General features: G+C 40.3%; 1 protein-coding gene across 4 annotated transcripts in view; it reads left to right on the forward strand.

The window, feature by feature from the left end:
• Positions 1-19,407, forward strand: part of ARHGEF12 (Rho guanine nucleotide exchange factor 12) — an 82,585-nt gene that overhangs the window by 27,043 nt on the left and 36,135 nt on the right. For 3 of the 4 annotated variants that reach the window (XM_075116422.1, XM_075116421.1, XM_075116423.1), the window contains exons 2-5: positions 8,206-8,229; positions 8,947-9,035; positions 17,988-18,086; positions 18,544-18,593. In XM_075116422.1, the coding sequence (XP_074972523.1) occupies positions 18,555-18,593 (39 nt within the window). In that variant the 5' untranslated portion in view covers positions 8,206-8,229; positions 8,947-9,035; positions 17,988-18,086; positions 18,544-18,554. Of the gene's footprint in view, positions 1-8,205; positions 8,230-8,946; positions 9,036-10,628; positions 10,686-17,987; positions 18,087-18,543; positions 18,594-19,407 lie in introns of all 4 variants that reach the window. The other variant, XM_075116419.1, reaches the window with a different exon arrangement.

Here is a 19,407-nt window from a genome sequence, read left to right on the forward strand (position 1 = left end):
TTTTCCTGTACCTGGTCAATTCTGTTAAGTGGGTCATGCAGTAAAAGCTTGTGACAAATGAACAAATCATGGATATTTCTTCTCTACAGTGCACTGGAGTTTTGCTTAAATATTTGTTATGATAGCATTTTCCGAAGGTCTTTTTAGAAAAATACTTGGCATTTTTCAGTATTTCTGGTGTTTAATTAATTTTTTTTCCTTTTCAAAGATGTCAGTTTTTCTTTCCCAAAGGTGGAAGCTGATGGATTTAGTAACTTGTAACAAGTCAGGTTAGGAAACTAGTAGGAAATCACCTGTGATTTGGCAACCTCTGTTCTTCATCAGTTTCTGAACAGAGTTTATGTTCTCTTCCCCTGTGCCCCGTCCCCAGTTTTAGTTTGTTTGTCTGCGTCTACCCCATTGTAGAGATATTAAACAATAGGTGTCCTTGTCTTAAAAGGCTGTAACTTCAGGCCCTGTAGATGGAGAGCTGATGCTTCTGAGCCTTGGAAGTCAGTCAGGAGTGGAAGTACAGTACTGGCTGCTGAAAATGTCTCTGTCCCCTCCCCTTTGTAGAGTTTCTGCAGGGACTAAGAGTTCTTGCAGGGTCCTGGCTTCAGCAGCAGAGCAGCACAAAGGCCACATTGAGAATAGCTGCTGGGGAAGCCCTCCTTCCTTGCCTGCCCTGTAAATGCGGTTCTTTCTCCATGAAAAGCCCTGACATCAGCTCTTGGAAAAATCCAAGTGCTTGTGTCATGGAAAATAGCTGAAGCACTTGCTTGGGCTGGGACTGAATGACTGAACTGTGGATGAAACTTCTCCAGAGATGCTCTTCTCCTACCCTTTCCAAATGTTACTGTTCCTAGAGAAATATAAACTCTTCCTATCTGAAAGTTTTACAGTGAAAGGGTGCTAAGGAAAGAACTACAGTTGGCTGTAGTATATTCAAAGTACCCTGCTTGTCATTATTTCTTTTTTATATTTTTTTATTTTGTCTCTTTAACAGACATGGTTGCAAGCTCCCTTTAGAGCTGGTCACGTCTATCTGCAAAGGAGTATTTCCCAGAGGGAGCAATGTTCATTTGGATGGACATACTATCTGTATCATCAGCAAATTCCATGCACCTTCTTGTGCGGAGGCAAAATCTCCATGTTCTTTTAATCCGTTTTATGAAGAAGGCTTATCTTTGCATTCTGTTTTTCTTTCATCTTTTCAAACTGATTTTTTTTCCTCTTCTCCTGCTCCCTTCTCATGCTGCTGCCTTGCCTTCACCCCTCTTGACAAAACCCTCACCCAGACTAAATCTCTGGTTAACTGCCAGAAAGAACAGTATATAGGGGTATGGATTTTTTTTTTTTTTTTCAAGCTTGAAGAGGAACCATCCCTGTCATGGAAAGGTGGGCTCACTAGCACCAGTGGAATACTCTTTTCCTGTAGAAATACCTTCCTCTTGGAGTCCTGACCTTCTCTTATGAAAGACCATCAGAAACCTGCTCGCTTCCAGGCTTGTGAAAAGGCACAATTTTTTTCCTTGATATTTGTCAAATTTATCTTAAGCTAGTTTGTGTTAAGTGCTTAACTCGGCACTTTCAGTTGCCATAGTGCTGGTCCCTTGCATTGATACTTATATTGATTAATCAAGAAGTATGTTGATGGGCTATATTGGCTACTCCGCATTTTCTAACCTAAAAGGAAAATTGAATGGCATATTCTAGTTACGTATAGAAACACTGGTGGGCCAGAAAAGCAATATAACATTGACTGCATAGGAGGTATTCTCTGATGCCATATTAGGGCAAACCCAACACTGAAGTTGCTGGGAATGTTCAGAAGGTAGAGAATGGTGTGGAGTAGACACAAGAAGATATTAGCTATATAAGCTTTTCAGTCACTTCACTAAACTTCCTATGATCCTTCTCAGAAGGCCTGTTCACAAAGCTGCCGGTACTCTAAAGCTAATAATGCCATGCACGATTCTTCCATGAGTCATTGTGTCAGCTGTGGTTGCTGCCTTGGACTCCTATGAAAATAACATGGAAACTTTCATTGCCTAGCTCAGTTTCGCCTCCTTGTGCACTTGCTAGAAGTTCATACGATGTGTCTGTAGGCTCTGGCAGCTCCTAGGAATCCATGCTGTTTGGGTCCCTTCCTCAACCTGGCTGTTTCTCTGCGCCTTGCATTGCAATCTGTTATCATCAGTATGCAGTGGGGTTTTTTTGAGGAAGAAAACTCCGTGGTTTCCTGAGCTTATGTACTTTGATATGGGGAAAAGATGATGCTGCACAAAACTGCTCTTTATTTACCTTAGCATTAACCCACTTAGACTTCATGTGTTCAGTGTTGTCAACAGACAATGGACAAGCTGATGTGGTTGCAGCTGTAGTTTGTGGGCAGTACAGTAAAATGACAGACTTCTGTCTGCGTTTTTTCTTGGTTGCTAATAGTTGCCCACTCGCTGCATCTGTGTTTCTCTCTATCCGCCTGTCATTTGCTATCTCATCAGTTCCTTTTACTCACCCACTGTCCTATACAGAACATGTCTACCCCTTTTTTGTTGTGACAGAAGACTGCCTTTAGCTCTATATTAAGGCCACATTGGTATTGCTTTTGTTCAGGTCATGTCAGCGCTCTCCTGTAATACCTTTCTCAGGGCTTTTAAGCCAAGCAGAAAACTGCCCTGGTAGATATCTGCATCTGCAAACTGGAAAAACAAATGTACTTTTTTGTTTGTTTCTTCCCATCTCTTTCAAGATGAAAATCTGGGAAATATCTGCAGAATGGCATTTAAGACATCCATACTTAGTGTACTTCCAAGGCACTTACATTTTCTGTCTAAACCTAGTAGGTTTAAGTAGCCTTTTCTGACTACTGTCAGTAAAGGTCCAATCAGGGTGTTGAAAATGAGGCTTAATAGGTACCGAAGGAGTTGCATGCACTAGATGCACTCAAAATAGTAATGAAGTTCTTCAGTGATTTCTAACAGTCACCCAACTTCAGTTCTTCCAGTTCTAGGATCTGTTTGGGTGTGCGTGAACAAGAGGAGAGTACAGTCCAGCTCAGCCTTCCAGAAGTGTAGCTGCCAGTTACACAACTCGTTTTGTCACCAAAATCCGTGGAGGTGGTGCTGGCAAAAGGCCTCTCATTGACTAATTACTTGGTGAAAACCTCCTGAAGTAGGATGATGCCACTTTAAATAGCCATGGTTTGGGGGTGTTATGGGGAGGGGGGAGGGGGCAGATCAAACTTTGAGTTAACCTTTGGTTTTCCTGTTCTCTTTCTAAATGTGTGAAAAAGATGATCAAGTGAACCTGTAGTATTTCTCATCTCTCCTGAGTTTGGGGTGGTCGGGTGTTTTTGCTGTTTTTCTTTCAAATTTAGAATTCTGTAAGAGGGTTTGTCCGTAACAAGCGACGTCTTGGTTAAATGAAACTAATAAAGCAATGAAGAAGCTTCTATTGCAACTGTTCATCTCCTAATTAAAGATTAGTTCCGTCAAGCAAGCAGTTTTTGGCTGTTCTCTTTTGTATGGGTTTCACAATATTTCTTACTCATCTCGGCACAACTTGTAGTAATTTATACTTGCATCGTGCAAACACACACAAGCTTAGTTTCAGGCGTGTGAGTAGTCCTGTTGAAGCAAATGGAACTCAAGTTAGGCACATGAATAAATATTTCCAAGGTTGGGGCCCTTGTCTGAATCTAAATATTTTTGTCTTTGATCAGTTTTTGAGATAGTAGTTACTTGAATTCTGGTAATATTTTAGTATGGGAGAAAAAAACCCCAGGATGGTTATCTGAATGCTGTGCTATTTATGGTCAGCTATATTTTCAACCTCCCCGGCTAGAATGGAATGCTTTGTACTGTTAGAAGCTGGGAATCCTTCCTCACTCTGGTGTGTTTTGACACATGAGGTCTTAAAACTTTCTTTTTCTGTCTTGGCTTCAAGGTAGTTGTTAGGCACTGGTCCAGTACTGAGTGGTGCATGCATGTGTGAGCTAACTTGGAGAAGTATAATTTTTAATCCACAGCGTTACCAGTTGTAGGTGTATTTTTCCTCACTTGGCTTTATGGTAAATAGATTTTCCTAATGCAGCATGACTAACAAGACATACTTTTAGTAATTTGATGCATTTAAATTACTTAAATTATTTGACCCAGTATTTTAAAAACAAAATGTGACTTGGCTTTTAATTGTTCCTGGTATTTGGGAGAGTGGAACAACTTGTTTGAAAATATGCTGATGTTCATCAGTTATCAGACAAAATGTCTACAGGGTTTTATCGTGTAGCCTAAACTTGCCAGCTAGATTTGGAATTAAGTCTTCAGCTGTTAACCGCACCCTGCTGTGCCTTCAGCTTGCATGGTGTTTACAGTAGTAGGTGAAGTACATTTTATATGTTATATATAGTGCTGGAGGCTATAACACAGTGAGGGGAGTTTCAGTACTACTTTCAAATTTAATACTATTTCAAAGCGAAGATAAGTTGTGGTGAAATACAAAAGGTTGTTGGATAAACTCATAGGAGCTCTTCTGTGTTCTTTGATAATACTCCATTTATCCACTTATAGTCTCCTTTCTGCTGTAGCATACAAGTGACATAGTGTTTGGGGACTGAAGAATGTCTTCAGCAAATCAAGAAATGCCAGGTACTATTTAGGTAGGAAACTGGGAAAAGGGGAGAAACTTTTATGCCAAGTGCCCCGCCCCCCCCAGTCTGGCTAGGAAGGACATTAAATCATAGTTGTAGTCTTAGAGATGGAACAGTCGGCTGAGCTAATTTCTGTGATTTCATAACTCAGTGGCCTGGAATGATTTCAGGACTGGGAGACGAGGTTTTTCTGTGCGGGGCTGGGGAGCTTCATGTCCAGCCTAGCTGGACAAAGCCCACTCCCTTCCTACTCTACTGGTTTTGTGGAATACCTCTGAAGTAAAGCTAGTGCAAGAGAAGGCCTGGAGCTCCCTCAGCCTCACTGCCTCTGGTGAACATGCTGTGTGTGCCTGAGAGGCTTTGCTGTGATGGTGACCTGGTGCCTGCCCCGCTTCCCCACCATGTCTCCCCCTCCCTGCCCACTTCAGAGAAGAAAGAAGCGCAGGAAACTGGCGGGGGGCCAAGGGGCTCCGGAGCTTCCGGGCGCTGCTCCCGGCGTGCTCTGCAGCCGTGCTCCGCGGCAGTGTGCCCGTGGGTGCCGCGGGACGGAGCCCAAGGGGAGCGAGTGCTGCGCTCGTGCCATCCCAGGCCTGGGCTCGGGAGTCTCTTTCCGTGGGTGTCAGCATCGGGGCGCTGGGGATTCCTTGGAGCTGGCCGGCTCCTTGCGAGCCCTGGCCATTTGTACTGAAGTGCTGCACGTACGACTATCAGTGCAGCTGGGGCCTCAGACTAGGAGACTGGGATTTTGGCTCTTGCTCAGAGAGACTTCTGTGCTTACCGTTAATGTCAATGCACAGGAAAAAAAAAATCTGATGTTTTCAGTGCTGTTTTATGTACAAAAATATTAGAGTTCTCTTTCTCAATAATTCATGTCAGTGGTCTATGTATGTAATAAGTAGAAAGGTTTTATGCAACTTTCTACACCTCTAAAATAGAATATTTGCTTTTCATCCTTGAACAGATAATAAATAGGTCTGAACCATTCAAAACGGTACCAGTGAACTAATTTTATTTTGTTCATAAATGGTTTCTTTTGCTACAGGAGTATAAGCCTGAAGTTCTGGGTGCTTGATAAGAAACACTATGGGATAGAGGTTTTCACCGAAACGCTTCATTAAAATCTTTGTTAGTGGTGTTGGGATTTTTTTACGCAGCTCTGAAGTTCAAGTGCATTGAATAAATTATACTATATTTTTTATCTTAAGTATCTTTTCCTGCCTTTGGAGGGACAATAGATTGTGTTTCCCTGAATTCCTTTGTCTCCTTTTCTGCTTTTCAATGAAACACTTGATCACTACTGCATCTCTTTACCGTACAGTGTTCAGACAGGGTTAGGTTGGCCTGAGATGACTTTTGTTTTCTTTGCTTTGGGATTCAGGTTGTCTGTCTTGCACAAAGTAGGTCTTTACTGGCCAAAATTTGTAAATGGGAGGACTGAATGCTGAAGAGATCTGTCTTTGCAGGTAGAGCAGAATGATGAGAGGCTTGATTACCTACACGTTTCTTATTTGAATGAGAGTGCATTTCCCAGACTTCTGAGATGAAAATAATCCTTTTGGGGGCAGGAGGAAAGAGGACTACCACTTCTTGTGGAGTCTATGTACACCTCTTTTTTTTTTTTTTTTTTCTTCAATTAATTAACTTCTGTACTGCGTTACCCATAGGTTCCTAAGGCTTATGCAATCAAAGGCTCTATCTATCCCCTTCATTTTGAAGCCGTTGTTGTATTTCAACTGAATTTGATGCTGTTATCTAAAAGATAGCAAGTGTCTTGATGCGTGTAATTATTTTCAGTAACAGGCAGACAACATTTTAATTTCACTTGCCTAATGTGTCGTCAGATGTTCGTTTCACAGTCGCCATATTAGTGCATGCTTGCATAGGGAATTGGCATGTGTGAGCTGGCCAGTGTTTTGGGTGTATACACGTTTAGTGGAATACCTATTATTCAAAGAGAGGGATTAAGTTGAGTACTTCTGTGTATCCTGTTATGTTTTTCAGGTAATGGGGAGGGAGTTACTATAACTCTAAGACTGTGCTATTTCTGGCTGGGCCACTCTACGTATAGTTATTGAGGAAAAGAGAATAGGTGGCAAGGTGCACATCCTTTCGAGAAAGGAGCTTAAAACACGAGGTGTGCATTTTGGGCGGTCGTCTTGGCAGTGCTTAAGGACTCTGTTGTTGTAATGCTCTGAAATGCTTTCGGAGGATGGTTTGATTTTGTGCATTGGACCAGTTTGGTTGCATAGGGCCATCGCTCAGCCTAGCTGAGTCTGAATTTGGAGGTGGTGTCCTTGGAACTATCCTGCACTGACGTCTTTTTCTAATGCAGAGTTATCATGGAACTGTGGATGTTTACTAAATAGGCCTGTTTAAACTAAGCTAACTTTAAAAAAAAAAGAAAAGAAAAAAAAAGTTGTCATTTAATGAACTGTTAACTTTTGTGGTATTAGATTTCTTTTTACTTGAGTCTCTTCCCTGCCTCCTTTTAACTCTTGCCCCATTACTTCTTGGAAAACCTGAAATAAATAGGAGAAACTAAATGCACTAAGGTTAAATATTATGTATATGGGGGAAATTATCAGATATAATAATTGTAGATGTCTTAATTTAGAAGAAAAAGTGACTTGTTATCTATTATTTTCTTACACATATACACACAGCTCTAGATGTTTGTATTGCTTTCCAGCCAAAGGATGTAAAGACATTTAACAAGTAGGAATGGAGCTAAACTTCTGAAAAAATCTGAGAAAAAATTAGTTCTGCTTTATGAAGGTAGAAGTGGGTACCTTAAGTTAGATGGCATACACCTTGCTCTGTCATTTTTCTGTGGTAATTCAAGGAAAAAAAAATCCTGGTTTTGTAAGTCCCACATTTTTTCCTTACTTAAAAAATGCGTATACGCTACTTCTTCCCTTTAACTGCGGGTTTGTATTGCCTGTTTTACCTGTATGTCCCAGTAATAATATTTGGAATACTTAATATAATTTCAACTTAACTTTATTCTGTTGTGCTCGTCTCAAAGATGGCAAGTTCATACAGTTTCATGAAAGTAGTTAGAGATCTTGTTAGGAGATGTCAGCGTGTGTCATGTATTACTAGATACCACAGCACCCACATAGGAGAGAGATAACTGGAATGTCTCAGCTATAGGAGATTTTTTCATTTAGAGTTTGGACCTTCATTACGTACCAGGTACTCAGACCATCAGCAGGATAAAAAAATCAAGCTCCATTAATTTTTATTGTATGGAACTAGTTGTTATGAGAGGAAGATGATCCATGAGCATACTAAGAAAGAAAGGTCGTCTAGATGCTGGATTTGAGAGCACAGATTCTGCTTCTGTTCTTAGTTCTGTTTGAAACATTAAGCATATTGATAATTCTTTACCTAGTTGAATCAACTCTAAATGGACTAATAATTGGCTGAAGTAGAATACCAAAAAAGACCTGTTTTCTTGTGAAGCTTTACAGAATTGTAAAATAACTGTTTGTATTTAAGCGTTAGTGTTGATATCAAACATAATATTGAGAAACAAAAAAGTCCATTAAACTTATGTTCTTTTTTCTTTTTAGGTTTCCTCTCAAAAAACCTACAAGGTGAGTTACTGAAGTTTGAATGTTTATCTGTATTGCAAATAATGATATAGCATTTTTGATGGAGGAATGCATTTTTAAAAGGAAAAAAAATACAACCACAGATAGCAATACCCGTTACAGATGTGAGGAAATTAATAATTAATTGGGACAAGGTGCCAAAAATACTGTTGGTGGTGTACTTAAAGTGCATGGCATAGTGTTACCATCTGCATTTCTGTTATGTACGCTGGTGGCTTGTCTTACCTGAGAAAGTGACACTATGTTCGTGTATGATGTACAGGCACTTCCTTTGGGCGGGTATTCTAAGTCTCTAATTTTTGCATGCACAGATATTTAAGGTTTGCTGGGAGAGGAGGTAGAGTTAAGATTTCAGGAGTGTTTTCAGTTTTATGTAACTTACATTTATCTTGATTTTAAAATAACATATGGCCTGGTGTTGAATGATAAAGAGAATGCACTTGCTGGTACTAATTTCAAAGGTTAACAAGACTGTTTCTAGAGCCTTGGATGCACTCCCAAAGATGCTGAGAGAGCTCATTTTTTCCAACTGAATTCAGCCTGGGAATAAATTGTTTTCGGTGAACTTAATGTGGATATTTTTATCTAAATTACTTGTTAGCAAACAGACCTAGCTAAGGTTATTCCCAAGACTCTTAGCAGTTAGGCAATGCTTCTGTGGTACGGTAGTCAGGATCCCTCTGCTTTGGTTTGACACAGACACGGCAGCATTCTGAGCAGAGAGTCTCCAGCTGACAAGAAACAGAAGGTTGAACGCTGCAGTAGTACGCACGACTTTGATCCGACAGGTAAAGTCCTAAAACTTCACAGCTGAAATTCTAGACTTCAGTTTGAAAAGTGCTGGGGATCAGAATAAAAATGATCTGAAAGTGCCAACAAATGCGGTTTTCAGAGTTGTGTTTCTGTGACTGCAAACCTTTTTTCAAGCATGTGGGCATTAAATGAATACGGGCTTCCTTTTAAACGTGCTCATCTACAAAGCAGCTGTTAACCTGTGCAAGAATAAACCTAGATTAGTGGTATCAAGGAATAATTATAACTACTTCTTCTTTCAGAAAAGTCAGACTGAAATTTCTGTAAGCAAATACTGTAGTTGTGAGTAGTTCTTTTGGCTGTTTTAGTCAAAGTGTGAAATTGGAGATACTGTAGGCTTGACTAGGGCTGGTATTCCTTGTTGTGGATTTTTTTGAGCCTTGGTGGATTTGATCCATCTCTGTCAATTTTAAAGTGAATTTGTCCTTTCCAACATGATACATTTTAAGATAAACATTTATTTTTAAAGGATATGCTATCCTATTTTTTAATCTTCCTAAAGGTTAAATCTGGGTCAATTTGGTCAGCCTGTCCAGTGCTGCCTTGGAAATTAGGACGGATGCAGGGGATCTTCATTCTCTCTCTGAAACACTAACCCAGTGACTACTGTGTATGTTCATGAAATGCATGACAGGCTCTTGTCTGAGCCTCCTGGCCCCACGCAGTGTGCATTTTTCATGTCTGTGCATTCTGCTGTTTAGTCCAGTCTTTCCCCTGGGGCTTGTGGAAGAGATGAGAGTTGAATGTAAAGGTGGTAGAGCTTGTAGAATGTGTTTTTGCACAAGGCGTTTGAAGCTGATGTTTATAAACTGTCCAGTTCATTAATGCTTTCTGTATGACTCCTTCCTAGTGTGCACAAAATAAATTAAAATGGGCTTTTATTGTCTGTTTAAAAAAAAAAAATCTTGTAAGGGAGAAAACCTGAATTAGTGCTTGTCTTTATTTTCCTTTGGCCTTGGGAATAGGTAACATAAGATTATTTTAGGTTAGGGTAAGTCAGGGGGAGGTCTCAGGCTATGAACCTGTTTCATAGAAGGAATTTGTTTTCTTTGGAAGCAGACTTCAGGAATCCTCTCATCTTAATTTGATGACAGTCATTCCAATTTTGAGAGCTGTTACCTGGCACTACTGTTACGATGCCTATGATCTGGTCTGATAGATGAACTCTGTACTGTAGCCTTCATAAAATTGCTTTCTTTTTAAGGGGTGAATTCAGAATGCTGAACTACTATGCATATGTCAGTTACTTACTCTGGAGATAAATGTCACCAGAGTTTCTGTGCTTGGACTGTTTTTATCCAGAATACTCTCTGTAGTTCATTGCAGAGAACTTCTCTTGTTGTGACTTAGATTCTGTAATAGATTCTTTGTGGTGTTACTTGTGTCTCCATGTTTGTATTATTCACTCCTTATTCCAAGTGTTTCACCTACGTTTTGTTCACATCTTGTTTGTGTTTTGCACGATTTAACCTAATAAATCCGTCTGTGTTTTTCATAAAGTTTTTTTTCTCATGTTTGGTCTCCATATTTTCTATATCTCTCTCTCCTTTTCTCCTGCTCTTGTGCAGATAGCTCCTCCAAGAAGACAAAGTCTAGTTCGGAGGAGAGTAGATCGGAGACGTATGGTAAGCTAAAGCAGCTGCTGCGGCCTTGCACCTTTGCAGTCTGCTCCGTGCTTTCTGTCTGTGCACCTGAGGTTTTCATCCTTTACATGATCCGCATGGTTGGCTCTGCAGCAGGGAGTGGGAAACTGGGTTTAAATGTTGCTTCAGTGTATCAGCTTGTAGTTTTTGTAGTGGCTGGAAACTAACCCATACCTGGCAAGCATAGGCTGTCACCTGGATTCTCCTGTTATCTGTTGATAGTTGGGAAAACTTGCTGGGGCTGCCCTTCTTGGAGATCCTGTGCAACTGAGGATTTTTGGCATTGTATGAGGACGCAGCTCGTGCTGGACTCCAGAAGAGATTTTGTGGTTGTAGAAAAGTCTGTCTTGCTCTAACTGTGGAGATCAATCTGATTGAGCCAGCAATTCATCTTATTTTTTGCATTATTTGTAGAGGGTCTCATGTCAGTTCCTTTCCATGTTTCACAGAAGTGGAAGAATGTATCTGTAAATAATTTAAAAAAATATAAGAATATGAACTTCACTGTTCTTCATTCTGAAAAGGGAGTAAGCTCCGTGGCAGTCCTTTATTGTTGTGTATTACTACTGTGTTGTGGTCTTGTAGACTGGAACAAATTGTCATAAAACAGTTTGGGATAGGAGTAGCCCCACACACCATTTTGTTGTCAGTATACCACGATGGGGGCTGTTGGAAAGAATGTCTAGCAAACATAGCCTGTTTGCTCATCCTCCTTCAGATTACATCAGATATTTCAGTCTTCGGGCTGTGGCACTCTCTCCATCCTACCTTTATGTTAATGACTTGTTGAATTTCCAATCTCTAAAGAGATTTGCACTCAGAAACTAAAAAGTAATGCATTTTCAAGTTGGTGGGTGGTCTTTTGGGTCCTGCCAGCTTCTTAAGACCTTTGGACCTAGGCTGAATCTGGCCAGTGCTGCTGTATTTCATGTTCTAAGTGTGCATGTCCAGCTCTCTTGACTCCAGCCATGGGTTGCCTTTATTTTCCTGTCCTTTCCTTTTTTTTTTTCCTTTGATATTTAGAACAGTCTGTGATATTTTCTGATTTTTCTCTGTAGAGAATATTGCGTGCTGCATAACCTGCTGTGGGCTTTGGGAGAGATGCAATGACTCTTCCAGTATCAGCTTTATTATTCCACTAGAGTAAAACTGCCACATGTTAATTGCTGTGATACAACTTCTTAAACCACCTGTGTAATACCAAATGATGCTGTCATAGCTCTGGCTATAAGGAACATTAAAAAATAAAATGAAAAACCCCCAAAAGCCAAAAACCACGAACCCTGAGGAGTTCCTCCTAAACCAATGTAGGCATGTTGGCAAAAGCTGATGCAGTTTAGGGAGGTGTAATCTGTTCCTTCTTTGAAAATGAGATCTCTTAATTTTCCTTGGAATTTTGAATCACATGCTTTTCCTAAAAAAAAAAAAAAAAAAAAAAAAAAAAGAAGAAAGAAAAGTAATATGACAGTCACGTTCCTCAGGGCGTGAGAATGTTCCTCAGAAACTAAACAGGCTTTGAGAGTGCCTTGATTTGCTTTGGTAGAGCTGGAAACCTGTCTAAGGAAGACCTGTTTTGCTGCAGCTTGTACATCTTCCTCCCATGCTCAGAGAGAATGAACAGGGAAGCAGCCTTCTTGAAAAGCATATATTTTGGGAAGATACTTCTGATGAGCTTGTGTTTGAAGCCTTGACTAGTTCTTCCCCTTGCCAGGTACATGCTGGTTAGTGACAGCACAGTCAGGTGGACTAGATTGCTATGTCTTGAACCTGCACTAATTTTTGCCTAATGTTGCTTACCCATAATATACTGGAGGTGCTGTCAAACTATTGTAGGTCAATTACAGGAAACATTTGGTATGCTTGATGGAATGTATCTGTGTTTACACTTTTCCCTCAGTCTGTACAGTGTCCTGGTTTTTCATGTGTGGCAGACAGAAACATGACTTCCTAACGTAAGCCTTTACTTCCCCCAAAGCTTCCTGCAGATGCTCTATCCGTGTCCAGTATCTATGGGAGCAGTTTCCACTCATCCTTCCTTTCCAGTGGCCTTTGCTGTGTTGTACCTTGCCCTGCCTTTTGTCTCTAGCCTCTGCTTTTCCCAAGTTCTGTGGTCTGCTGTTTGCCTTGTATGGGACCAAACTATTTAAAAACCTACAAGTAGAAATACTGTACTGATATTTTGCTTGCTGGTGACTAGATGTTAGCTGGCTCTTTGGCTAGCCATGGAAAGTGAATAATAAAGAAGTCTTGAATGACAATGGGAAAAGGAGGTGTGGCTTTTGTGTATGTGTGTGTTCTTACCTTGAGAAATTCTTAATTCAGGAGCAAGAGACCAGATTATCATGAGGTATATGAGTGACTGGGATTGGCAGAGTGGCTAGGTAGGGAAATTATTCTGATACACAGAAGTTGATTTATAGTGAGTGAAACTTAGAGTGCGGTGTTTTCTTCCATAAATCCAACCATCTCATATCTGTGTATTCAACAGGAGAGAGTTTGAGTGTAGTTTCAGATATGCTGTAATTTACTAATTAGTGCCATAGTCTCCCACAATACCTGATACCTTTTTCGCGAAGTAGAATTCTTGTTTCTAAAATTAACTGAAGATTGAAATTAGCTTTCAGGGTGGTAGGTGAGATATCAGTTACTCTTCTCTTTTCCCCATGACTTAGTTGCTCTCCAATGATATCTTTGTTTTTATTTAGTAATGATCAGTTCTGGCCCAAATATTAGACTAGACCATATACATATCCTCACATATTCTCTCCAGCTTTGGAACAGGTTTTTAGACAGGTTTTTGGTTTGCAACCCCAGATTTTACCCCTGTTAAGACGTTTTTAAATTGAACTTACTTGTTCTGTTTTGTTTCTTGTAGTTCTTGTCAGCCTTGTGTCTTCATATTGTGGCCACCATTTTTCCAGACTCTTGAAAGGACTCTTGGGAGTCCCTCATCACTACCCTTACAATAGCCAGAAACGGCTGTGGCTTCCACTTGACCACAGGGGTTGAATGTGTTGTTGCCATGGGAGCAGATAGTCCTATTTATCATGGTTAAAATACGTGGTTCTTTTTTTCTAGAAAGGTTACTGAACCTTGTTTTATGAACGGTATTCAGTGCCATTGTTGTTAGCTGTTTTACCAAGACACTATACACTGCACTAACCTCAAACAATATAGTTTTTGCTCTGACTTTACATGACTTCTGTTACCAGGTTAGTGGAAGAAGCTAAAGAATGCTGCGAATGTGGCATTTGGTATGAAGATCGCTGTAATAACTAGAACTAAGTGCAGTTCAAAATTTCATCCTAGGAGAAATTTTCTTTATAAAAGCTGATGGTCTTATTTATTTTGTGGAGCAGCGTTTCTGAAAATATTTTATAGAAATAAAGCTTCCCAAATGAAATGAAACATTGGGACATTCTCAAAACCCCAAGGAGATTGTTTTTGTTTATTGAATGATTCATTTCAAATCACTATATTAAACTGCATTTTCCCATTGTGGCCTCTTGCCTCCAGGGAGGCTCTAGTTAACAAGTCTCCTCCCTTGCCATGTCCCACACAGTCTGATCAGGGAAAAGCTACACTGTATTACCAGCGATGCAGTTCACATTTCCATTCTCTGTAGTGAGTCAGGTTTTTAGAATGAACCCCTGCTCTATTTGTTGTGCACTGCTAGGGAAATTAAATTTCCTATTTTATTGAATAAAACTATTTAGGATCTGTAGAAGAGAAGAAGGTAAATGATCTCTTTACTAGAGAAGCTCCTGGACAATCAAAACATACCTGGCAGAACTGTTTCAGGCAATCACTTCTACCATGGTGTGTCTGTGACCTTGAGAAGTTCGGACTTTACCCTTCCCTGTTATCCAAAAGGCACATTTGTAACTCAGCCGCGATGCAGCAGAGAGAATAGTGCCACCTGCTGAAGAGTTGATCATCTTAGCTTTTCTTGCAATTCCTTTTTTTCTGAGACTGGTAATTTTTAACTGCTTTCGTTTCTAATCCTAAACCTCGTTAACTACAGCACATGGTTAGCTGCTTTATCGTACTCTTGGCTTGAGGCTATACCAATGAGTTTGGGGAATTATAATACGCGTGAGGGTGAAAAAGGATTTTTAAGATTTACTTTTTTCTCCACAGAATTTTATTAATCCACTCAAGATATGAACACGTAGTCTGATTTTTTTGTACTTAAAGTGTGGTTACAGTGATGTTTCCTCATTTATTGCCTTCAGGACACTGTCATGTGAAACTGAATGTGAAAATAAGTTAATTATTGATTTGATTTTGAGTGCTATCAATGGTGGGTTCTATTGATCTTGTAATCTTTACTAAGCTTCAGCTGGAAAAAGTGGAATATCATGGTAAGATATTACAAAATCACTCACAATTTCCATCTAGGGAACGCTAAGGATTGGAACACGAAATCAAAAAAGGTAAATGAAAAGCGGATTGCCACTTGCTAACATGGGTCCTTCATTGTTGCCCCAAACTCATAGACTTTAATTAAAGTGGGTGAAGTTGGTTTAGTTAATGATTTAATGTAATTTTATGTACTTGTGATATCTAGATGTGACAGTGACAGCTATTGAAAACCTTACATTGCATGTCACTGGGCTCTCAGGGGTTTGTGGCTTTCCTTTAAGTCTATTCCAGAGTGTCTAATGAGGTGTTCAAGGTGCAAGATGTGGGTTATGAAAACATTGGTGCTCTGGTCTTAAAATTCTACCCCTAAGCAGATTTCAAATTGAATGTGTTTTACTTAAAGAACAAAAGTGAGCAAATGAGAGATTTGGGGAGTTTCTTTGCTAATTTCTCCTCACAGCAGAGTAAAAGAGAGCGCTTGAATGTTGCTTTTTAGTATACCTGTTTCAGACAGGGAGTGCTATCAAAGCTGATCTAGTTCTGCAGGTAATAATGTTATCTTTAGCAAACTTCCATTACATTCATTAAAATCACTATAAAGCTGCTGTGTATCTCTGTCCAGCATGGTATCTCTCAGCTGGGCTACCTAGACCTCGTTCCAGCCTTTTATACTGTGTTAGGAGAAGGATTAAGTGCCTGCTGCTTGTCTGAAGGGAACAAATGCAGGGAGAAAGCAATTATGGACTAATTTGGGTTTGAGCTGTCCTAATTTCAATTGCCTCCCCATTCTAAAATTGAAAGGTGGTCTTGGGTGAAATTGAGGCTTGTGGTGTGTAACAGTTTAATGTGATTACTCTTGGAACTTGAATTATACTCTGTAAGGCCAGTTTATGTTGCACCTCCTGCTATACTGCCTCTGCTTTGGCATCACGTTCATTCAAGGAGGAACCTTAAGAGTAGATCCAAGGGTTATTGGTTCTGGAAAAGAAAGAAATTCAGTGAAAGAGCAACAAGTACACAGAGCTATACTGCGCCTTTAAATAAGGACAGTTCTTATGAGTCGAAAGATTAGTTAGTGTCTTACTCATAAAACCTGTACATCTGGCAGCAGGTTTTAAAACGAGCTGTTTTTATGAAATAGCATATGTTCTCTTTCCCACACCCCACCCTGGGGCATCATTCTTGTGAAGTGAGACTTAAAGAAGCTTGGCTATATAGAAAAGTGGGAGGTACAAAAGGGAGAGGCATGTTCTTTCACTTAACCATATAAAGAGGGTGTGAAAGGTGGTGGGTTTTTTCCCCTCTTGTCTGCTTTCCCTTTGCATCCATTCCATCATCTTACTGCAGATCACTTTGTATAGCATGATTTGCTTCTACTTTATCGGCGGAAAGGGGAGTTACTGCGATACGATACTGTGACCAGACTGCTGCAGAAGTGCTGGAATGCAACCTTTTCCACTACTCCCACACCCATTTTTCATATATGCCACACTCGAGGAGAACAGGGCTGACTGGGCAGACAGTATTTTCACTTGCGGCTCCTCATTTCCATTAGGAATTGCTCCAGAGAAGTGAAAGGAGCTGTAGTGGTGTGAGAGTAATTTAAGACGTGGGTATGACTCCATACTCTGTTACAATTCATTCCTTAAAAATTATTCCAGAGAAGACAGTCTTTCTGGGACAGCATCTTCACAATTCCCTTTGCTCCTTCCACGCTAAAGGGAACTGTTACAATTTTGGTATTTAATTGTGGAGAACTCCAATTCTTAAGATACTGATGTAAGAATTTTGTCTGATGTGGCTGGAAATGAAGAAGCAAGGCAAGCCCTTAGAACTAAGGGTGATATTTAGTAGTTTAGCAGCTAGTAGTTTCTGCTGTGTAAATGAAAGAATACCCAAGCGTTTTGCAGGGTTCCTAAAGTTGCTTTTCAAGATAGGGGCTCCATTGTGGCAGGCTTTTTGCAGATGCTCCTAGGGAAGTGCTCTGCAAGGCACTTGGTAGCACAATACCAGGACTGTTGCTTTGTTTTGTTTTTCCCTTATGTCATTTTCAGGTGAACAATAGACATACACATTTCACCCTTTCAAAATGCTGCATCTACTAAGTACATTTATCTCTGCAACAGTGTTTACGCTCACATTATACTGAGTAACCCTAACACCTGGAAACAAGAAGTTGCCTTTGATGTCACACAGCACGTTAAAGGAGGAGTAGATTCAAACTCGCATCTCCTGGAGTTTTGGCCCTGTACATCAGTAGCTCAGTGGGACACATGGTCTTGATTTCAGAAGTCTTGTTCAATGTAGTAAGAGTGGCTTGTAATTCTTTACTGCTGCTGTTCTGGTTCTGTGCGATATTCTCATCCTGGAACAGAAGGTGCCCTGAGATGAGATTTTTGCTGAGAACTGGGAGGATTTTTCCTGGTCAATAAATCTGTTTTAGTCCAACCCGTTGATGTTAGTCTGAGAGTTGTGACTTTTTTTAGAGTAGCTTGTAAAAGTTGTTTGGTGTTTTTGATAGTGTACTGGGACATGACAGTCCTCTGTCGTACTTTGAAGAACTGTTAATACAGACAAAGGGAAGTTGTGCTCCTTGGTTCATGTACATAGCTGCTCTCCTTCAAAACCTGCTTTTACCTCAAGTTGTATCTGATGTGCCAGAGCTGTCTGTATCTCTGCTGTTGTATATCTCTGTTTTGTGTAACTGAAGCAATAAGGTTGACCTGTCTTGACATTCCTGTCTGTTTCTGGACTGCTGCCCTGTTTCTGTCTGTCATATATTTTCCCCTCTGTTGTGTTGTACCAGTTTCTTTCTGTGATTATCTAGGAGGATAAGGTTTTGGACTGATGCCTAGCTTGTGTCTCTTTGTATTTCTCTCCTTCTCTTTCTTCTGCCCTTTCCCCACCTTTCTTATGCAGGTCTTGTTCAACGGTGTGTTGTTATCCAACGGGATGAAAACGGATTTGGGCTGACAGTCAGCGGAGACAATCCAGTCTTCGTGCAGTCCGTCAAAGAAGGTAAGCAGACTTGCTAAATGTGCTAGGCAGAGCGCAGCCTAGATGGTTTTCATGTGAATCAAAGAAACATGTGCATGAGTTAGAGGAGAAAACTCCAGATGCTGCCTTCACGAGTGGGATGGCTGTAGCTTTGGAATAGATGTGCAAGGACAAAGAGCATTGCACTGTTGGGATGCAGTGAGTCGCCACCTCAGTGTCTGACGTATTTGGAAACTGACCTCTTATATCTGACAGGAAATGACTCCTTGAAATGTGGTGGGATTGTGGCTTGGTGTAGTCACTGCAAAATGAGAACAGAACTGCTCTAGTCTAGATATTCAGAGATTTTAATCTGATAGAGACAGAGGAAGCTTGGGTGAGTGTGGGAAGTAGCTTTGCATGGAACTACAGAAGTGCTTAAACCATTTTTGATTTGAATGTACTGAGACTGGAACAAAGTGATTTCTTGCCTCTCTAGATGGAGCAGCCATGCGGGCTGGAGTGCAAACAGGGGATAGAATTATCAAGGTAAGGACATCAAAATCATCAGAGAAATGGATTATTTGTATTAAATTAGCTCTTTCCCTGAAATAATGTCATTGATACATCTGCTGTGATGTTTGCATTTGCCTGTGGGATAGAGAAATGGTCTAAGTTTGTGTTCTGGGGACACCAGAACAGTAACCACTGAAAGCCCACTGCTGGGTTGTGTTTTGTTGTGGAGATCACTCTCATTTCAGAACTTCGTGGCGGAGCTCAGTATCCTCAAGGTTCAGGTATCACATGTACAATAAAAACAGAAGTGGCAGGGGAAGGAAGGAATGCAGAGCTATTAATAATTGCCTGTAAATAGTCTTTTTAGATGCAGACAATTTCTTAGTTGTTTGGGACTAAAGGAGAGCACTGATCTAGGGGCAGTTAGGGGAAAAACAATAATCCAAGATGACTATCTAAACTATTGCTGCAAAATGGTGGTTGTGCTCCAGCAACTGCTGTCATGGATGGAGCTGGGGTTTCAACTAGGCATTTAAATTGATGAATTAGATTAGCTACCCAGATCTTTTTTCTGCCCAGTCAGAGGTGGATTGCTTTTTCTTTTTTTTTTTTTTTTGTTGGTTGGTTGCTTGGTTTTCATTGGTATGAGTGTATGGTTTTCTTTTTGCAGAGCTCTGCTCACCTGTTAGAAGACAAACTTTTAGAAGGATAAAATGTTAACCTGTTAGTGTCTTGAAAGACACAGTAATGGAGATGGGGAGCCGCCAAAAAGTTTTGTTACTCATTCTACATCCTTACTGTGTAGTGTGTGGGTACCCTTAGCTGCAAATCAGTAGCTAAACACTGT

Source organism: Phalacrocorax aristotelis, chromosome 22 (genome assembly GCF_949628215.1).
Source record: "Phalacrocorax aristotelis chromosome 22, bGulAri2.1, whole genome shotgun sequence".
Lineage (NCBI taxonomy): Eukaryota > Metazoa > Chordata > Aves > Suliformes > Phalacrocoracidae > Phalacrocorax > Phalacrocorax aristotelis.